Source organism: Aedes aegypti, chromosome 2 (genome assembly GCF_002204515.2).
Source record: "Aedes aegypti strain LVP_AGWG chromosome 2, AaegL5.0 Primary Assembly, whole genome shotgun sequence".
In the NCBI taxonomy this organism is placed as follows: Eukaryota; Metazoa; Arthropoda; class Insecta; order Diptera; family Culicidae; genus Aedes; species Aedes aegypti.
Genome location: NC_035108.1, coordinates 426,119,700 through 426,139,961, shown reverse-complemented (window position 1 = coordinate 426,139,961; position 20,262 = coordinate 426,119,700). Strand labels below are relative to the sequence as shown.

Sequence of the window (20,262 nt, the reverse complement as noted above, 5' to 3'; positions counted from 1 at the left end):
AGATTGTTATCAACTGCCCATTCCAAGAGAGATCGCCCGCGATTGTTAGAACGTGAACTACCCCACACTTCGTGAGAAGCATTGAAGTCGCCACACAAGAGAAATGGCGGCTCAAGGGATTGTACAATATCAGTCAACTTACTTGTGAGAGCGTCACTACTTACGGATTGTGGGACGTAAATTGACACTATTGTGAGGTTCCACGGTTTACCTATTCTTGCGATACATACGAGAAGATCAGATGCAAAGTTGATGAATTCGTGAGGAATATCACGTCGAACGCCAAGCCCGCTGATACCGCTGCCCATGCTTTCCGGTCGATTGCGGATCGACCATGCGTAGTTGTTGCTGAGTAGGTTATTTGTTCTGGTTGTCATCATTTCTTGAAGACAAATTATCGCTGGATTGCTGTCATCGACGATTTTGCGGAGCTCAGCATAGTTCCGCCATACACTTCTTATGTTCCACTGTAGCACAAAAGTTTGATTGTTTCCTCCAGATGGGTTTGATGATTCCGATTCTGCTACGGAATGGATATGTTGGTTGATGGGAGCTAAATTAGCATCGTTTGGTGAAGAGCGAGATGTCGATTGTCGAGAGGTTGCTGTGGAGAATGCTGCGGCATCATTTGAGCTTAGAGAAGAAGATATGATGTTACTTGCCTGAGACACAGACAAGCTCCCCGCACCAGCTGCCGCCACAGGCTCAATCCATGAACTGGGAACATCTGTGGTCAGGGCCAGTGCAGGGACTTGCCGGGGGTTTACGGACCCCACTCCGACGCCTCCTGAACTTGAATTGATTATCCTAATATCTTGGTTGACGGGATTGGCATCGGTTGATGAAAAGCGAGATGTTGATTGTCGAGAGGTTGCTGTGGAGAATTCTGCGGCATCATTTGAGCTTAGAGAAGAAGATATGATGTTACTTGCCTGAGATACAGACAAGCTCCCCGCACCAGCTGCCGCCACAGGCTCAATCCATGAACTGGGAACATCTGTGGTCAGGGCCAGTGCAGGGACTTGCCGGGGGTTTACGGACCCCACTCCGAAGCCTTCTGAACTTGAATTGATTATTCTAATGTCTTGACCACCATTAATTGGTGATATTTGTTGGTTGTCACTTGAATTGTTTATCCTATTTGTTCGATAGCTACCCTTGATTGGTATTGACTTCTGTCTGGCAACGGTCGATAGTTTCGCACTTGATTCGTTTCTGTTTATTATTTTACTGTTTTGGCTAATTTGGCCAGAATTTGGATTGTATGTATGAGAGGAGTTTGGTGTAGGGTTTTTGGGATTATTGAGGGAAGGATGATCTAAAAGCTGTATCGTGTTTGTTGAAAGAATGTCATTGGCTCTTGAAGAACTGGAGCCGGCCGAACAGTAGGGTCCTCCATCTACGGGTTGGGGTATGGCGTCCCGGATGGATTTTCCTTCCTGTTACGCTTCTTTTAGAAGTGAGTGTGGTACTGCACATTCGCACTCCTCAAACCGGCTGTGTTGATGACCTAACAGAAATTGATTGGGGTTTACTGTATGCTGCTGATTGTTTGCGGTGCATTCGATGGTTGATCGTAACGCTAAATTATTGGGTTCTACTTGGTCCATAATCGGTGGAGTTGGAAGAGTCACAATGCATTGGATCGTCTGTTTCGGATGGGTCTACCGCTTCGTTTCTGGATTTATTGATGGTGTTTCTGGTCAAGATGGGACTTCTCACTGTGTTTGATTGTTTTTTCGGTGGTGGGGACATATTTGACCTGGAGGCATGTCCCCATTGTCATTTTCATTCGAGGGAGTTGTTCGTTTCGTTTTATGCTTTTTGTTGTTGCTCTTTGAGTGACTCGGTTCACTGCTCTGCGAGTTAGTTCTAGCTCTCATTTTTATATCCTCGATGTACTTTTTCATGCCTTGGTTTCCCGCCTCTAACTTGGCGATCCTTTCGTCTCGTTGTTTCAAGTCAGCGAGCAACTCCTTTATTTGAGTATCTTTCTCAGCGTTCTTGGTAGCGATATCGTCAAATTTGGCTTCCAATACTTGAGTGACATGAGCCAGACTACTTTCAAGTTCTTCAATTTTTTTCTGTTTCTCCGCAAGTTGGGTCGATAAATCACTTAGTTTTATCTGATCCAATCGCGGCTGTGCAGCAATCCGAGCATAACTGCCATTTCCCGCCTCAACACGTTTTCTCGCATCAGCCTCTGTCAGGTTGCAGTCGATTTTTGTTTTGATGACCTCCATCTCTTTTTTGTATATTGGGCATTGTCGACTGGTGGGTCGGTGATCTTTTTCGCAGTTTCTACAAAAAGGGGCGTCTTCGCATTTTTCTCTTTCTTCGTGATCCTGCGAGCAGTTGTAGCAGCGTTTGGAATTCGTACAGCTCAAACGAGGATGTCCGTATTCAAAGCAGCTGAAACATAACATCGGGTTTGGGTAATATGGGCGTGTTTTGAAGTTGAGTACTCCAATTTTAACGTTCGCGGGATATACGCTCTTGTTGAACGTCAAGATAATGGCTGCAGTTCTATCTTTGTTGCTTTTCAATATCCGACGGGCTTTGATCACTCCTTGGCTGCTTAGGTTCTCCACAATCTCTTGTTCGTCCTTTTCTATCACGTCATAGGCGGAAATCACACAGCGGCTAATGTTGAGCGTTAGATGCAACACTACTGAAACTTCAGTTCCGTCACAGAGATGCGTCATCTTCAAGAGTTTTTCAACTTGCGCAGGCTTCCGGGTCCGTATAACATACTTAGTACATCTGCTTACACTTCTGGAGTCTTCTATCGGTCCTGCCCAGTCTTCAAGGCTTTTCCCAATGATGAACGGTTCAATTGGGAGATTTGTCCCATCTTTACCGGTCATTAGCAAGGTTGTCACAGCACCGAACTCGTTGTGGGGGTCCATATACAACGGCAGAGTTCTTCTATTTGACCCTCCTGGGTCGCCCCCACTGGTGGAGGCCATTCAACACTTAACTTGATACCAACAGCTTCAGCGAGATCAAATACCGCATAAAGTGATAGTGGTCACCCACTACCTACCCCAGCGCGGAGGGAATTGGAAATTAGGAATTGGAAAATCTGACCCTACCTTTTATAACGATGCTCTTCTGGTGACTCAGTAGCGATCAAGTTCGTCGCTTATCGCCTACAGATGTCTTCTTGCACTCTACTTCTTGCACTTCACAACCACTATAGCATTAAGGAGTAGCTTGGTCCTTCGTAGTTCACATACACGGCATGCACAAGGTGGGGACGCTTTGTCGCCCAAACAGGTGGTTTACAATACCCCGACACTTTTCACGCGTATGATCGCCTGGTACGACAGGTAACCCCGCTCGCGAATAAAATCGCGGTTAGAGGTGGCAAAACTTCGCGGTTAGGTTGACCAATAACACTAAACTCACGAAATCCTTTCGTCGGAAGGCGTAGCGCTAGCGCTCCGAGATATTAACGAGGTACGAACCAACAGGGGTCTTAGCTCCGATTTATTGAAGAACGACCGTACACTTCGGTTGCTCAACACGAACTGAACAAACATTTTAAAAATGAAATTCTTCATCGTCGCTTTGGTCCTGATCGCCGTGGCTGCTGCGAGGCCTCAGGACGACAAGTACACCACCAAATACGACAGCATCGACATCGATGAGATCCTGAAGTCGGACCGTTTGTTCAAGAATTACTTCAACTGCCTGATGGACACTGGAGCTTGCACACCGGAAGGAAATGAACTGAAGCGCGTCCTGCCCGATTCCCTGGAGAACAACTGCTCCAAGTGTAGCGAGAAGCAGCAAACATCTAGCACCAAGATCATCAAATTCTTGACCGAGAACAAGCCAGAAGAATGGACCATGTTGAAGGCCAAATACGATCCCGATAACAAGTACGTCCAGAAATATGTGGCTGATGCCGACAAGGATGGAATCAAGCTGTAAACGAAATGGCACTTACGAAGTATTACCGACCCACTGCAAAGATTTGTCTTGGATTTCTTCTGTTACGGTTTTGAAGAACGGATCTCTGTTATTAGTTGAAGACTGTATCAATAAATCGCAGATTTTTGTTTAAATATGGCTCTTTATTTCAGAATATCACATATTTCGATAATAAAGGGTTTACTTTTCAAGTTAAGCAAGGTATTCTAAACTTTTGCAAAAAAAAAAAAATAAACTTAACACCATGGAGTATTCCAACAAAGGGTATTTCGATTGAAGGAACATGAAGTGACATAATGAGCTGGTCCAGGGATTCTTGCAAAGAAGCAGCTTGTAGCATTGCTTCAGCAATAATACAAGCTTATCACAAACTGTTTTAGAGACCTATTTTATAAATTGAGTCGATCGAAATGACGAGACTGGAGTCACTGTCGATCAAAAAATTCCTGTCACTTTATGTGATTCGACGGGTGACATCTGAAATACGCATTGTTACTTTGATCGACAGTGACTACAGATGAGTCACGTGAATCTTATCGATTTAGAAAATAGACCTCTTAGAAATCCCGTTAACAAATTTCCTGCAATTTCAAAACAATTACCTTTAGGTATGTGTCCTTGATTTGTTTCGGGAAGTGCACCCGGAGTTTCTATATGGATTATATTTTTTTAGGATGCTCTGTACTATTTTTCCTGGAATATATTTTATAAATACTTGAGAGGTATCAAATCAACTACATCAAAGTTTATCAAGGAGCCTTCCTTAGTCGAGTGTTTCGAGTGTTCAGCACACTGAAGAACATTTAGCCAATCCCAGCCGAACTTCTAGATGGTTCTATGTGCTTCTTCACTGAATTCGGTCAATCACGGAATAGCAACCATTGATATGTGTAGTCAGTCTAACCTAAGAAGGTTGTTGTAAAAGAAAGGTAATATCCAGAAAAAGTGGAATGTTTTCATTTAGTCTAAGGGGTCTATTTTATAAGTCGAGTCGATCAAAATGACTCGCCTAGAGTCACTGTCGACCGAAAAAATCACTCGACTCAGCTCTGTCACTCGAGATTTTCGACAGTTGTCACTCTATGTGACTGGATTACTATGGGAGTCGACGGGTGACATCTGAAATATGCATGCTTGCTTTGATCGACAATGAATACAGACGAGTCACATGAATCTGCTCGATTTACATAATAGGCCCCTAAGTCTAAGTCTAACGATAGATGGTTTTGAATTTCCTCCCTGTTTTAGTAATAAGATCGTACAATATTTTATAGAATTGAATTTAAATACGAATGAGATAAATGTTCGTTAAAATCATTTTTTCGAACTTTCAGCAATATCATTACATTTAATTTAAGGGGGCAGGATCCGTCATTGATTTCGGAATTTTCAAAAGTAGTTTTTTCGTTCTAAAGCCTGATTTGATGCTGACAAGTAATTTCTCAGCCTATCTTGATGCATGGAAAATTTCTGCAATGAATCGATCAATTATGCGCTTTTTTCTGATCGCAGTACGCAGTTGAAAGGAAATGTCAGTTCATATGCACGATGTACACATATTGAGAAGGTGGTATATTCCGAAAACTGACAGCTACTTGACAACGTCATTCCTATCCACCTCGAACAAATTTCTTAAAAAAATGATCTAGTAGTCCGGAAGGTATATGGTACGATAGGAGTGTTTACAATCAAACTTGATATTTACATCAGTAAAGATCCAGCCTTGTTAATTTTTATGCCGTGTTCAAATGGGAGTCGCTGTAGAAAAATTTCTTCAAGGAATCGGCGAGAAATTTCTTTAGCGATTCCTTTTCAGTAGCAAATCAGGCTTAAATCAACAAAAATATCAGGAAAATGTGTTCACTGTATTCTATTCTCCAACAGAAATACAGTGAACACATTTTCATCGAATAATTTTTAGTTTTTAACAGAAAAACTGCTTTTGAAGTTTCTATGATGACGAAGATTTCGATGACGGAGCCTTGAACGTTAATCTGCATTTTTTTCGGAAATTTAAATTACAGTTACTGAACACAAAATGGTCAAGTTTGGAAGCATAGACCTCGGCTTCTAGTGCTCCGATTAACTTGAAATTTTAATCGTAGCTCAGACATAACTTTTCCTGAAATAAAATTCACTATTTTTACACACATTGTTGTTCAGTTATTGCAAATATATCATTTAGCAAAAACGGCATACAACATTTTGAAAACAAGCAATTTTACTGTAAAATTTTATTAACAAACTTGTAAGTAGTACTACTAGTAGTAATATAAGTACTAATACTAGTAGTAATATAAGTAGTAAGTAGTACTAGTAGCCTTCAAACTTGACAATTGTGTAGTACTGTATTGAGAAAATAATACCATGCAAATTTCGCACAATATTCCAGATTTGGAATTTATTTTTCTTTTACAACAATGTGTGTAGTAAGTTATTTTACAATTTGAACATAATTTTTGATATCATTTCCTCAACTTTTTCGGGTCTTTCTTTTCTTTGATGATCAGACTAAGAAGAGAGTAAAAGAAGATTTCTTTAAAACTTACATTTTTAAATTAAAAATAAATGGTAGGTGACCTAAACGCTTGGTGTATTTGTTCAAGAGTCTCCAGATTTTTTTTTTGCGATTCAGAGGATTTTGAACAAAAAAAACTTCTCTTCATCAAGTCTAATGATTTTTAATTCGCCTATTTGAATATGTAGAGTAGTTATTCGGCTAATATAGTGATACTTGGGATGTCGGGTCAGCAATTGTACGTAAATTCACCAAAAACTATATTCTAAACTTTTTCTTATATGGACCAATGCATGAGTTCACTATTTGACGTTTGAGCGGTGCCGTGTTATTTACGTGACCATGGGAACGAGTGAACTTGGCACCGCTAAAACGTCATATTAGTGAACTCGTGCATAGGTCCATTGTCTCTTGACTCGAAACATTTTGACGTTTGATCGGCCTGCTGGTTTACTGAACTAGGGTCATGTTCATCCATGTTAATATCAGTTATACAAACAATAATTATTCTGTACATATTGAGAAACAAAAACAATGAAGTGGAGTTAGTTTTAGAGTTGGCGACCATTATGATACAACCACCAATCATATTAGAATTATCGGATTAGTTTGGTATCTACACCAAGCTTATTGCTCATATCACACTCAACATTGCGGTTAAAGGCTGGTTTCCTACTGACAAGAAAAGAAATCGCCTATTTCGATGGGTGGAAAATCTCTTCCCCAGAAATGGTCAAGAAAATCACATTTCTGATCTTAGTCCGCAATTGAGAAAAGAAATGTCATTTCAAAGGGGGCTCCCTGTAGGAAATTTCTTGATCCATTCAGTCAGGGAATTTCTTTACTTTTCTTAAGCGAAACAGCATACTTAGCTTAAGACGCCTAATCGGTTCGATATAATTCCGCACTTCGACCCGCATTTTTCAAGAAATTCGTGGAGATAAATTACCAACGATTAGTATAAATTACATTTAATAAACTACAGAAACAACAACTAATAAATGCACTTTTTTATTTTGGAGAACGCACTCTGGTAGAATACCAGAATTAGGTAATCGTTTCTCCTCACTGGCTATGAATCAAAAGTCAGCCATCAATTGTCCTCTGGATACTAAATCTGATGCGCTACATAACGTGCCATGACAAACGCTGAGTCTGAGGATTTGGAGAAAAATATTTTTCATGCATTTCAAATTAATGGTGCCGGTGCAAAACTAAAATTGTATTCATTTATATCAATGAAATAAAATAACATAACACCACGACAAATTAATTAATCTTGCACTCGTCTAAAAACTTGCACAACAGACTGACAGCTATTTTTTTCTGCTTTACATCATAGCAAACTTTTGGTGGAAAACAATAAAGAAAACTCAACGCATAGGAATGAATGAATGAATAAATAATGTCAACCACATCCTTCACGAGAGTGATAATGCGATCGTGATGGAAGAGCCGCTGCGTGTTTCATTGCACTACACATGAAATTTGAAATGCGTTCATAGATTTCCATGAGAATTGGCTTTAGTTCGAACGAAATTTTGTTCGATGATTGCTCATGCTTGAATGGTTGATGCTTGAGCATTACACGATGGAAGAAAAAGGTGCACATGAATTTAACGTTTTTTTTTCGATAACAAATTCATTCACCGTGCCGCAAGGGGCTGAAGAAGGTTGGTAGTTGTTGGTTCATGTCAAAAACTCTGGTCCCACATATTGCATGTAACCAGTTGCCATACCATGTTTCTATACTTTCCCAATCCAAAAGGATGTGAAAGCCAATTATCAGGGGAAAACTGTTTATATTTGTAATGCTTAAAGTTTCGGACCTTTGTTGACAAATGTTCCGATTTAGGTTCAAGGCTTACTGTGATGGCAGATTCATAATGTTTATATAACGTCAGACAAATTATACGAGCCAAGGAAACTATTTTAGACGAAATTAACGTCAATATCCTGCACTCTAAATTCCGATGGGGCAAACAATGTTTTATTCGCCTACTCTTCTACGTATTTCCTCGTATTCTAGCCGAAAATGGCTTTTTGTTCTAAGATGGCTATCTGTTCTGTGTCATAAGTGACTGTCTCGAGGATAGGATTCGATCCCAGGTCCTTTTTATTTCCATACAAAAAATCCTACTCTGGTGATCAAAACCACAGCAAGACCACAGCAAGAAAAAATCCTACTATAGGGAGAGAAGTAGATGAAAAAATGTCAAAATTGTCGAACATAATTAATCGACAGCTCTTAGCAATTGCCGAGTTTAATGTGTTAAAACATATGTTTTCATTTGTTTTGTATTATGTCCAAAGGACCAAAGTACATCAGCTTGTGATTCAAAATATGCAAGTTATAATTGATTTTTTTCCGTGGTGAACTTCCGCAGATCAAATTTTCAGAGTTGATTATGCAACAATATTTAATTTCATATTGCCAAGTTGTAGTTGTCAACAATCGCACAAGTCTTATTTTGCAACAAATTTGATAAAAAATAAACGAAATTGTATGCAAAATGTATTTCGAAGGTTAGAATTCCAATGATGTAACACGAAATCCATTAAGGTATTGATTATATTTACGTAAAGTTCTATTTACCTAAAACCTAACAATTTTGGTTCGGAGACAGATTTTTATGATCTTCAAGATTGAAGACTAAACAACTTTCTTCCTTGAAATGGATGTTTCCGCCAACCCTTCGAAGCACGCATATCCGCATCTTTATCTGTTTAGTGCACTTCATATAGCGCCAGTAAATTGATTTCAACGGTAGCGCTGACCTTGAACTGATTGGTCTAAACGAGTATATATCATTTCAGCCCACGATATGGAAAACATGAAAAAGGAAGCAACGCAAAAAACCACTAAACTCGCATTGCATCGGATCAAACACGTAGAATTGGAAGATGCGAATCGCAGATAATTGAATGGATGCAAAAAACAAACCAGCAAACGTTTAATGGTAGTGAAATGCGTAAATATTTTGATCGTTCCATTATCGACTCAAATTTCATTGCATAACGAATGTTGATTCGTTTTGAATAACTAACCGTTGCAATAATTTCGTAATAATTGAATGCATTTACTTTCTGGCTGTGAATGCACTGTGACGTCATTATTCTTCATCAAATTTTGCCAATCATTCTACATGCATATAGCCAAACTGAAGATTTCGTCACGTTTTTTTTCTTCATACCACATACTTGGTGTTGATTCTGCTGTACGGATCGATGACGATAACAATGGTTTCCTCTCCTTTCGATCATATGGAGTGTGCAATGTAATGTTTCGAAGAATTTTGCACCTTGCGATAAAAAACCTACTGCGGGATGAAGAACAGAAGATATCTACTTGTATAAATAGCCTCTGTCAAGATTGACAACAGTACAGTTGAAATCAGTTCAGCTTCAAGAACAAATGTGAGGCATTAGAATACTTCAGTGGACTTATCATATCTATATTCACATTACTATCGTTACAGCTAAAAACAAATATTTCAAAAATGAAATTCTTCATCGTTGTTCTGGCTCTGTTCGCCGTGGCTGCTGCGAGGCCTCAGGACGACAAGTACACCACCAAGTACGACAGCATCGACATCGATGAGATCCTGAAGTCAGACCGTTTGTTCAAGAACTACTTCAACTGCCTGATGGACACTGGAGCTTGCACCCCGGAAGGAAACGAGCTGAAGCGTGTCCTGCCCGATTCCCTGGAGAACAACTGTTCCAAGTGTAGCGAAAAGCAACAAACCTCCAGCACCAAGATCATCAAATTCTTGACCGAGAACAAGCCAGAAGAATGGACCATGCTGAAGGCCAAATACGATCCCGATAACAAGTACGTCCAGAAATACGTGGCTGATGCTGACAAGGATGGAATCAAGCTGTAAACGAAATGGCTCTTACCTGGAATTGACGAAGTATTAACGACCCACTGCAAAGATTTTTCTTGGTTTTCTTCTGTTACGATTTTGAACAACGGATCTCTGTTATGAGTTGAAGACTGTATCAATAAATTGCAGATTTTTGTTTAAATATGGCTCTATATTACAGAATATCACATACTTCGATAACATTGGGCTTACATTTCAAGTCAAGCAAGACATTCTAAACTTTTGCATAAAACGTAACGTCATGGAGAATTCCATCAAGGGTATATCTATTAAAGGAACATAAAGTGACATCATGAGCAGGACCAGGGTTCCTTGCAAAGATTCTTTCCGAAGCAACTTGAAGCATCGCTCCAGAAATATTGCAAGGTTTTCACAAAATATTTAAAAAAAACGCTATACAAATTTCTTCAGCAATTTAAAAAAAAATAGGTATCTCCTCCTGATTTTGTTTTCCATGGATTGCATCCAGAGTTTTTTAAGGGATTATATTAGGGATACCTATTTTTTAGGAAGCTATATACTATTTTCCCAAAAATAGTTTTTGTAAATGCTTGGTAGGTTTTAAATGAAACACATCGAAGATTATCAAGACATACATTTGAAAGCACGTTCATTTTGTGTTCCTTTCTTCTTCTTGTTGGCATTACGTCCTCACTGGGACAGAGCCTGCTTTATGCTTAGTGTTCTTATGAGCACTTCCACAGTTATTACACTGTGAGCTTTCTTTGCCAAGCTGCCATTTTTCGCATTCGTATATCGTGTGACAGGTAGGGGGATTAGGGGCATAATGAACATACGGGGCGAAATGGGCACCCTCTCAATATCTGATAATACGCATATTTCATCAAAAGTTCATTCACTGCATGAAATCTTTAATGCATTTGAAATGTTTGACGGTATAAAAGTTTATTTTTTGCTTCAATTGTTCTTCAAAATTTGACTTAACATTTTTCTCAGTTTCAAATTGGCATATAAGCAAGACCGTGGAAGTATCTAATTTTTGAGCAAAGTAACGAACCCAGAAAGGTTCTTTTTAGCTATTATGATTGAGGGAGAGCCCTTTTGCATATCGGAATGATTGACAGTCATTGAATATATTGGAATAACTAAATTTCATGCAGGTGTTCATTTCGCCCCTATACCTTTTTACCAGCCTTGTTTCCGACCCAGTTTTCTATCTCGCCTTTCTGACATATGATATGATTTTTATCACTATGAATGAATGTGGCACGTCGTACTAACATCAAACTTGAAAACTAGCCGGGGGTAAATTAAAAACATTGCCATTTAAGGGTCTTAAAACGAACATTTGCTTAACATGTCCATTATGCCTCTAATTCCCCTACGATTATACTCTATGCCTAAGGAAGTCAAGGAAATTTCCATTACGAAAAGATCCTGGACCGTCCGGGAATCAAACCCAGACACCTTCAGCATGGCTGTGCTTTGTAGCCGCCAACTCTAACCACTTGGCTAAGGAAGGCCCCACCTTAGAGGCGATTACGCCACCTCTAAATCTTAATATTTTTGGCTTTTGAGGTTTCCCTCTTTATGTGATTTGGCATACGAGTTTGTGAAAGAGCACACGAGTTTTTGGTTTTGCGAACTTTCTAAAAATAAGCCGCACCCTACTGCAGAAGGATCAGAGAAAGAAGAACACTGGTCTGCATCCATCCGGATTCGTATTGCTATCAAGTGTTTAACTAAAGTTTTTTAAATTTATTGGAGCATGTTTAAGAAAGTATTTGTCATAACTAGAGTTACATATTTCTCAGGAGCAGATAAATGTTCTGACGATCCCAAGTAACCGTACAGCTGTATATAGTTGCATCAATATCACTTTATATGCTTCTATAAAATATGGCATATAAAGTCATACTGCATTACATGTCTGATTAATGCAGTATAAAAGTGGAAAAGATCGCTATTAATGTGTAAATACGGCTACATTTCCTAGCTCTATGTTGGCAATTGCTAAAGTATAGTTACTGTCTGTACTGTAAGCTTTAGCCAAAGTGTTTTTAATGCATGAAGGAAAGGATAAAAATAGAAACACAAAATTTTTTTTTGTTCGTTGGATGTCAAGTCAGCGTTGCTTTTTTTAGTATGATTCATATGCGTATTTTGTTCACTTTCTTTTGTTGGGATTTGTACCCAAATTAATTGTGTGATGTTTTCGATGACTCGCCACGCCTATCCTCCGGACCATGAATGGTGTGCATGTCTTGGTCGGGAAAATTGTGCAACTTCAAGCAGCGCCCTTTCGTTGCTAGTGATAAATATTGTCGATTTCACTCCAAGTTGGACCGTCTCAAGTGTGTAAGCTTCTTCAAAGTGTGTAAGCAGCTCAGGGTTACGTCGAATCATGATGGTGTTTTTAGTGCACTTATTCCTAGTGGTTCAAGGAACAAGTGTACCGAATACGTTTTGATAATCCGATGCAAACGTGCACGCTTATCACAGTATTTTGCACTCTACAAATTTGGTGATAAAGGGTGTCCACGATGAAATTGCCACACTATGAAATTGCTCAAACTTTTTAACCGTTGGTTGGAATTTAATGAAAATTTGGGTGGATTTAGTTCATAGTGCATTATTCACATCCTGCAAATTTTAAAGTCCTGTGATCAAAACTCACGGAAATGGAGTAAAAAGAATAGCTCGTGCGTGATAAAATCTTGCGCATTCATCACGAGAACAAGGATCTCTCGCATCGTTCCATCGCTAAAACGTTGGGAATCGCGAATTCCACGGTGTCGCGAGTGATTAATCGGTTCGAGGAACGATTGACCACCGATCGGAAGCCCAGAAGTGAAGGAAAAAGTATTCCGTACAACTCCAAAAATCTCAACCGCGTAGTTGGGGCCTTCAACCGAAACACGAACGCCTCCGTTCGGGATGTGGCTGAGAACCTGCACCTAAGCCGAAGTTTTGTCCAGAAGGCCAAAACTAAGGCTGGGCTTCGAACGTTCAAGGTTCAAAAGGCCCCTAATCGCGACGAGAAGCTGAACAAGTCCGCCAAAACCCGTGCCAAGAAGTTGTACCTCAACATGCTGACGAAAGTTGAATGCTGCATCATGGACGATGAAACATATGTGAAGGCCGACTTCAAACAGATCCCCGGCAACCTGTTATTCACGGCCAAGGATAAGTTCAGCGTTCCGGAGCATGTCCACACTCAGAAGATGTCCAAATTTGCGAAGAAATTCCTGGTTTGGCAAGACATCTACACGACATCTGAAGGCCCACAACGTCCCAACAATCTTCTGGTCGGATTTGGCCTCATGCCACTACTCCAAGGATGTGCCGAAGTGGTATGCGGACAATAAGGTCAATTTCGTGCCAAAAATGTTCAACCCTCCCAACACTCCGGAGCTCCGCCCCATCGAGAAGTACTGGGCGATTATGAAGCAGCACTTTCTTAAACGACCTAAGGTACCGTAATTTCGGGTGAAATTGATCATTTTTCACTGTTTTCTAGGTATGCTTTCTGAAATGTTATCAATACCAGGAAAACAAGTACGATGGTGAACCTCATTGGCTCATGTACCGAATTTTTTTTTGACAAATGTGATATTAGTGCCAAAAATCAGCTCTAAAATTAAAAATCGGGGAATCCTATTTCGGGGTGAAATTGATCACTTGTCAATGTTATTAAAGCTAGTTTTGAAATTAACTGTACATACTTAATTTGGGCCTCCTGAATCCAAATATGCTTGCCAAATTCTTAACGAGACAATATTTATGGAAATAATCAATAATTAAATTTCAAAAATACCGCGGAAAACGCCTGAATGTAGGCAGTTTCCAAAGGATTTCCCTACTTTGTAGCAGAAAATTGAATTTTTCATCAAAACGAGCAAATTGGTAAGAGTTTTGATAGTGAAATCTGTTTTGGAGATATATTTTTAGCATCCTCACAAACTTTCACGTTTACACAATGTCCAAATCCTTGTTTAGAACTAGAAGTTTAAAGATGATTATCAATTTCACACCAAACATGATTCTAGAATTTTACACTATTTTCATAGAAATAAATATTTTGTGGCACAAACAACTTCACTATACACAGTTAAACATTATTTAAGACAAACATTTACTATAGGTTGCAATGAACTTGGTGCACTATTAGTAAGAAATAAAATCGCGTGACACGGTGATCAATTTCATCCTACCGATCAATTACACCCGAATTCACGGTAGTGAAGACAGTCGAGGAACTGAAGAAAGTACATTACATGCAAAAACGGTTGATTCACAGGTTGTGCAGAATCTTATGGCCGGGGTTAAGGCCAAGGTGCGGGCATTTTCGCATGGACTGTAAATAAAATACGAGTAAAATGAAGTTTAATAGTTATTTTTCAATCCCTGAAAATTTGATGGCAATCGGATGAAAACTCGAATTTTGCGAATCAATGTTGTGTTTGGCAATTTCATCGTGGACACCCTTTAGACCAATTTGGGGTGAAGTGCGCAATAAGTAAGTGGACAAGACTGTTGCACTTCCGAGTTTATCACGGTTGTCGCTTTTTTGCTGTTGAGATTTTGTTTTGTTTTCATTGTGTGGGGATAAATCTTCACGTTTTATGTATCATTTTAGCATCTCGGCACATTTATTCGTCGATAGCCGTGCGGTGTACGCACGGGCCTATCAATCATATGGTTTTGGTTCAATTCCAGGTTGTTGCTTATTTTTTGTTTTCAAATTCTGGTTTCTCGTTAGACAAATCAACGAATTTCAACAGAATTTCTTGTGGCGAATTTTCTTAAGGGATATTTAGGTATTTCTATAGTCTATTTGCCTGAGTGAGGGAAGGATTGACGATAAAAAGAGCAATAAAATCTTGCCATTTTTGTTGCGTTGGTAACCATATATCACCCATTAATGGACATTTCATTGCTACAATAGAACAATGCTACATTGCATTTGTTTGATACGTAATTTATCAATGAATTTTTATGAATCACACACAAGTACTGGAAACACGCGATCCACAAAAACACAACACAAAAGAATAAAACGGAACAACAAAACAGCAATAGGCATGCACACACAACACTCAGGCAGTTGAGATTTAACCGCCGTCGCTTGATACCACACATATCGATCGAGCCAAATAAACAGGAAATAAGTAAAATTGCGCGCGTTTTGATTTATTATCCCTACGGAATCATTTGAGCCCGATACCCGAGGAGGAACAAATAACTCATAAATAACTTATGCATACCATATTTTGGTATCATACCATAATTAGGTATTGTTTAGTTGTCAAAACCTCATTTTGGTATTATAATGGTATTTGAAAAACAATTAAAAATACTTCATTTTGGTATTCGATAGCTATTAAGGACTGCTGGAGGTATTGACAAATTTCACTTTTATATGAAAATCCATCATGTATTATTTAGGTATTACAATACCTGATTTAGTTATCAGCTTGGTATTTGTAGAATATGCAGAAGGTATTATTTGAGGTATTTTACCTCTTATGCAGGGCTCATTCATACCTCATTCAGGTTGTAAGTATTGGAAATTATCTGGTATGGAATACCTCAATTTGGTATTCAGTAGTTATTTTCTTCTGCTCGGGTACAGTGACGAATTTCATGAACATTTAATGGTCCTTCGAACCTGATTGAGTGCAACAAGAATCGTCACGGTAGTGCAAAAACCCGTGAAATCATTGCCCTGAGACGTTCCAGTGAATAGAAGGCGCCAACCATATTTGTGTTTCGCATATCCAAGCCTACGGTTGATGATGAGTAAAAACGAATCTGCACACACCATTGCGAAACTGCAGCAGAAGATCGCAAATTTGTTGGAGTCGATGTCGTTGTTGGAAGTTTTCCTGAAAAAAATTCAAACCTGATGAGCATCTTGGGCAAGTCAAAGCGCGATTGGACAAGCTGGATAAACACTTCAATTTGTTCTTCGATGTCTCAGCTCAGCTTGAAGCATTGTCCTCCGAGAAATGTCCGATTTCGCTACAAAAGGAACGAATCTCATTCGAGCCACAATACTACCCTTTGGAAGCAGTTTTATTATCCAAGCTTTCCAAACAAAATTCAGCTTCAAGTACGTTAGCAACCGTAGCCGGAGTTGTTGCGCCATCTTTGTCGGCATCCCACTTGCGGAATTCTAACACAAATTGGCTATCTATAACGATTTTTGTCATATTTTTCAAACTAATTAGTTCCTTCAAACTTTTCTGCCTTAATATATGTTTTAGGTTAACCTAAACCATATATTAAGGCAGAAAAGTTTGAAGGTTTTGTTCGCTGAAATCCAGAAAAGCGTTTGATCGTCGATGATAAACTTTCCACCTTCGAAATTCATACTGAATTTTTGAAAATATTAACATTACTATTCAGAGAATGTTCGAGACAGGGCCGGTAAAGATGCTTACTGCATCGAAGAGGTTTAAGAATCTTGCATCACAAAGATATTGATCTCGATGACTGCATGATAAAATTTGAAGGTTTGCTGCCTATTCCTCTCTAGTTAGGAGAAAGAAATAGATAAAAATCAGACCCTATGCGAAAAACAGTATTTAAACAGGTTAAACAACACAAATAATGAATAACATTTTTGCTTCGTTTTCATTTTTTATATAAAAACTACCATAAAACATGATAAGACGATTTTCGTATTTTTTACGGGCCATACTGTAAAGCTACAGCACGTTCACAGTAACTCTAGACACAACTTTTTGCGATCGCCTTTGTGCGTTTCTTTGGATTAACTTCCAGGCTACACTATCGGCTCACGGTCAAATAAACAGACTTAATGAGTTTACTAGTCCAGTAATGTATGTTCATCGCTCAGTAGCAGATTTAAAAAAAAATGATTTTTACAAATCCTTAAAATACTGACAAGTTGGGATCAAAAACGACGCATAATATGGATAAGACTAAAATTTGATTAATCGAAAGCAAAATTATGTCAAATTATGTCAAATCAAATCATCATGCTCTTGCTACACGCGTAGAAATCAAAATCCAAAAACATGGTATCATGATTTCAGAGTGTTTTCAGCTTGAATACATCATGATGATTGATTGACTCTTTATTAAGGGGAAATTCAGCCCGAGGCTGGTTCATCCCCGCGTACACCATGATTTGGACTTATGATATCATGAGCCAAATTTCCGTAATGCAACACACGCGTTGTTTTTGTTGCGGATTGCTCGGAATCATGAATCACATACTTAAAATCATGAGTCGCGCATAAAAAAATAAAAAAAAACTATAGCGAGATTCGAACCAAGAACCTTCTGGTTGAGAGAGGGTCCCGTATCATACCACACTACCATTTCATCATATTGAAATGAAGGTGATCGAAACAAATGAAATGATGCAATGCACCCCGTTTAGTGTTGTTACTTTGGATGTTACGCTTATGAGGAATCATGATCATGACTCCAGAAACCATGATTTGTGGTCCTGGTATCATGACCTAACCGAATTATGAATTTCATGACTTGTAAATCATGATTTGGGAATCAGATTTTTTTCCGTGTGGTTTCAGACATCTGAACAACACTTCAGTAGTCATGCTGTCGTTTATTGGGTGCAAAACATCGTTTTTCATACACAGATTTAACGTGGTGCTTTTGGTGTGACGACACGAAGGTTAAAAAAATTTAAAAAAACTTAAATCTTTGGGGCCCAGATAGCCGTAGCGGTAAACGCGCAGCTATTCAGCATGACCAAGCTTGAGGGTCGTGGGTTCGAATCCCACCGGTCGAGGATCTTTTCGGGTTGGAAATTTTCTCGACTTCCCAGGGCATAGAGTATCTTCGTACCTGCCACACGATATACACATGCAAAAATGGTCATTGGCATAGTAAGCTCTCAGTTAATAACTGTGGAAGTGCTCATAAGAACACTAAGCTGAGAAGCAGGCTCTGTCCCAGTGGGGACGTAACGCCAGAAAGAAGAAGAAAAAGAAATTTCAAATTTATGTTTTGTCACTCTTGAACTGGTAATATAAAACCAAAAATCTTGTTTTCGACGACATTTAGCCGTAGCCAAATTGCAATAGAATTTCCAATTTGCTGACCAGGGATTCGCAGAATCCGAGAAGTTGATTCAAGTATTTTATTAGAGGTCATTTCTTCTTTTGTCACATACCCAAAATGTTCAAAGTATCATTATTTTTACTTTTTTTTGAATACTTTGAGAGAAATTATAAAAATCGATTAACACACGATTTTGCCAATTCCAATCTTCAGTAAAAAAAAAAAAATTAGCCAAATATGTGTTATGTTAGTTTAAATGTTATAATCGGTCCATTTTGGATGCATTCTTAAATGCTCACTTTACCACGAAACAAGTATGACAGGACCCATATAATGTTACGCCTAGTGTCATGCTTATTGGAGAAAATGGTGATGAATAAAGTTACGGTCCATACAAAAGCGCTGAAAGCGTCACAATAAAATTTGTTATCATTAGCCATGCATCGAGAGCGTATACTGCATTTCATGATTATCATTGATCAGATGAGTCATATCTCTCCACACCATTCTTGATGTTCAACGATTGAAAATGCCGATCAAGCTTTTTGGCAAGCTGTTTTCTTGAGCAATCATTGCCTCTTCACGAACTACAGTGATCTTCTGAATAATTGCTACGTAAGACGATTATCATACAAAATGCTCAATTTTGGCATGTTCTAGATTTGTTCCCTGTTAAGTGTTCAGCAATCAAGCTGTTTTTATTTCAAACAAAAATTCAAAAACCGATATCATATTGTAAAATATCACATCTTTTTCCGGTAAGGGCTAAGAAAAAGTTGAAATTGTAATTACGAAATTTAATATAGTTGTAATTCTGTGAAAACAAATCTGCTTATTTACTCGAAAGGAACAAAACTATAGCATGCCAAATTTGATCATTTAGTTTTAAAATAAACATGCGCTGCTATTATTCAGAACAGCACTGTACATGACGACATGAACGCGCTCATATCCTCGCGATCGATTGTACCGTGGTTAATGATCATTATCTCCCACAAGCTTCAAAACGGAGAGCAATGTGCGATAGAAAAAAAAAAAACACATCCCGCAGGATGAAGAAGAGAAGAACTCTGCATCCTGCCACTATATATAGCGGTTGGGTGGTTTGATAGGAGCATAGTTCAAATCAGCTCAGCTTCAAGGAATAAGGTGAGTCGATCTTGGGTGCATTTGAATCCTTTGACAAATCTTCTCAAAGGATTTTCGTACTAACTTCTTATCTTGTATCCAAACAATATCGTTTAGCATTCAAATCACTTGACAATGAAATTCTCCATCGTTGTTCTGGCCCTGTTCGCCGTGGCTGCCGCCAAGCCCCAGGACGACAAGTACACCACAAAGTACGACAGCATCGACATTGATGAGATCCTGAAGTCTGACCGTTTATTCAAGAACTACTTCAACTGCCTGATGGACACCGGAGCTTGCACTCCGGAAGGAAATGAACTGAAGCGTGTCCTGCCCGATTCCCTGGAGAACAACTGCTCCAAGTGTAGCGAGAAGCAGCAAACGTCCAGCACCAAGATCATCAAATTCTTGACCGAGAACAAGCCAGAGGAATGGACCATGCTGAAGGCCAAGTACGATCCCGATAACAAGTATGTCCAGAAATATGTGGCTGATGCCGACAAGGATGGAATCAAGCTATAAACGAAATGGCTCTTACCTGGAATTGACGAAGTATTATCGACATATCACAAAGATTATTCTGGAATTGGATAATTTTCGATTATGAACAACGAATCTCTGTTATGAGTTGAAGACTGTATAAATAAACTGCAGATTTTTGTTCAAATATGACTCTAAATTGAGGAATATCAATATAATATCACTTAAATACGAAAAACGGATAATTAACGCAGGTAGTCCTTGTGGATATGCCTAGTGCAGGAT

At 38.9% G+C, this 20,262-nt stretch overlaps 3 protein-coding genes across 3 annotated transcripts; all 3 read left to right on the top strand.

The window, feature by feature from the left end:
• The first annotated feature begins 3,552 nt into the window (after positions 1-3,552).
• Positions 3,553-20,164, top strand: LOC5573151 (ejaculatory bulb-specific protein 3). Its single transcript, XM_001660717.2, has 2 exons — positions 3,553-3,944; positions 20,025-20,164. Exon 1 carries the CDS (start codon positions 3,553-3,555, stop codon positions 3,937-3,939), a length of 387 nt encoding a protein of 128 aa, XP_001660767.1. The 3' UTR covers positions 3,940-3,944; positions 20,025-20,164.
• Positions 9,742-10,489, top strand: LOC5573150 (ejaculatory bulb-specific protein 3). The gene is made up of 2 exons (XM_001660716.2): positions 9,742-9,874; positions 9,937-10,489. The coding sequence occupies exon 2, from the start codon at positions 9,958-9,960 to the stop codon at positions 10,342-10,344; it is 387 nt and encodes a 128-aa protein (XP_001660766.1). The 5' UTR covers positions 9,742-9,874; positions 9,937-9,957; the 3' UTR covers positions 10,345-10,489.
• LOC5573149 (ejaculatory bulb-specific protein 3) lies at positions 19,479-20,164 on the top strand. The gene is made up of 2 exons (XM_001660715.2): positions 19,479-19,518; positions 19,615-20,164. The coding sequence occupies exon 2, from the start codon at positions 19,633-19,635 to the stop codon at positions 20,017-20,019; it is 387 nt and encodes a 128-aa protein (XP_001660765.1). The 5' UTR covers positions 19,479-19,518; positions 19,615-19,632; the 3' UTR covers positions 20,020-20,164.
• Positions 20,165-20,262: the final 98 nt, after the last annotated feature.

Bases quoted from the DNA above. Each gene is read 5' to 3' on its own strand.
- LOC5573151 (XM_001660717.2), top strand. From the start codon at position 3,553: ATGAAATTCTTCATCGTCGCTTTGGTCCTGATCGCCGTGGCTGCTGCG.
- LOC5573150 (XM_001660716.2), top strand. From the start codon at position 9,958: ATGAAATTCTTCATCGTTGTTCTGGCTCTGTTCGCCGTGGCTGCTGCG.
- LOC5573149 (XM_001660715.2), top strand. From the start codon at position 19,633: ATGAAATTCTCCATCGTTGTTCTGGCCCTGTTCGCCGTGGCTGCCGCC.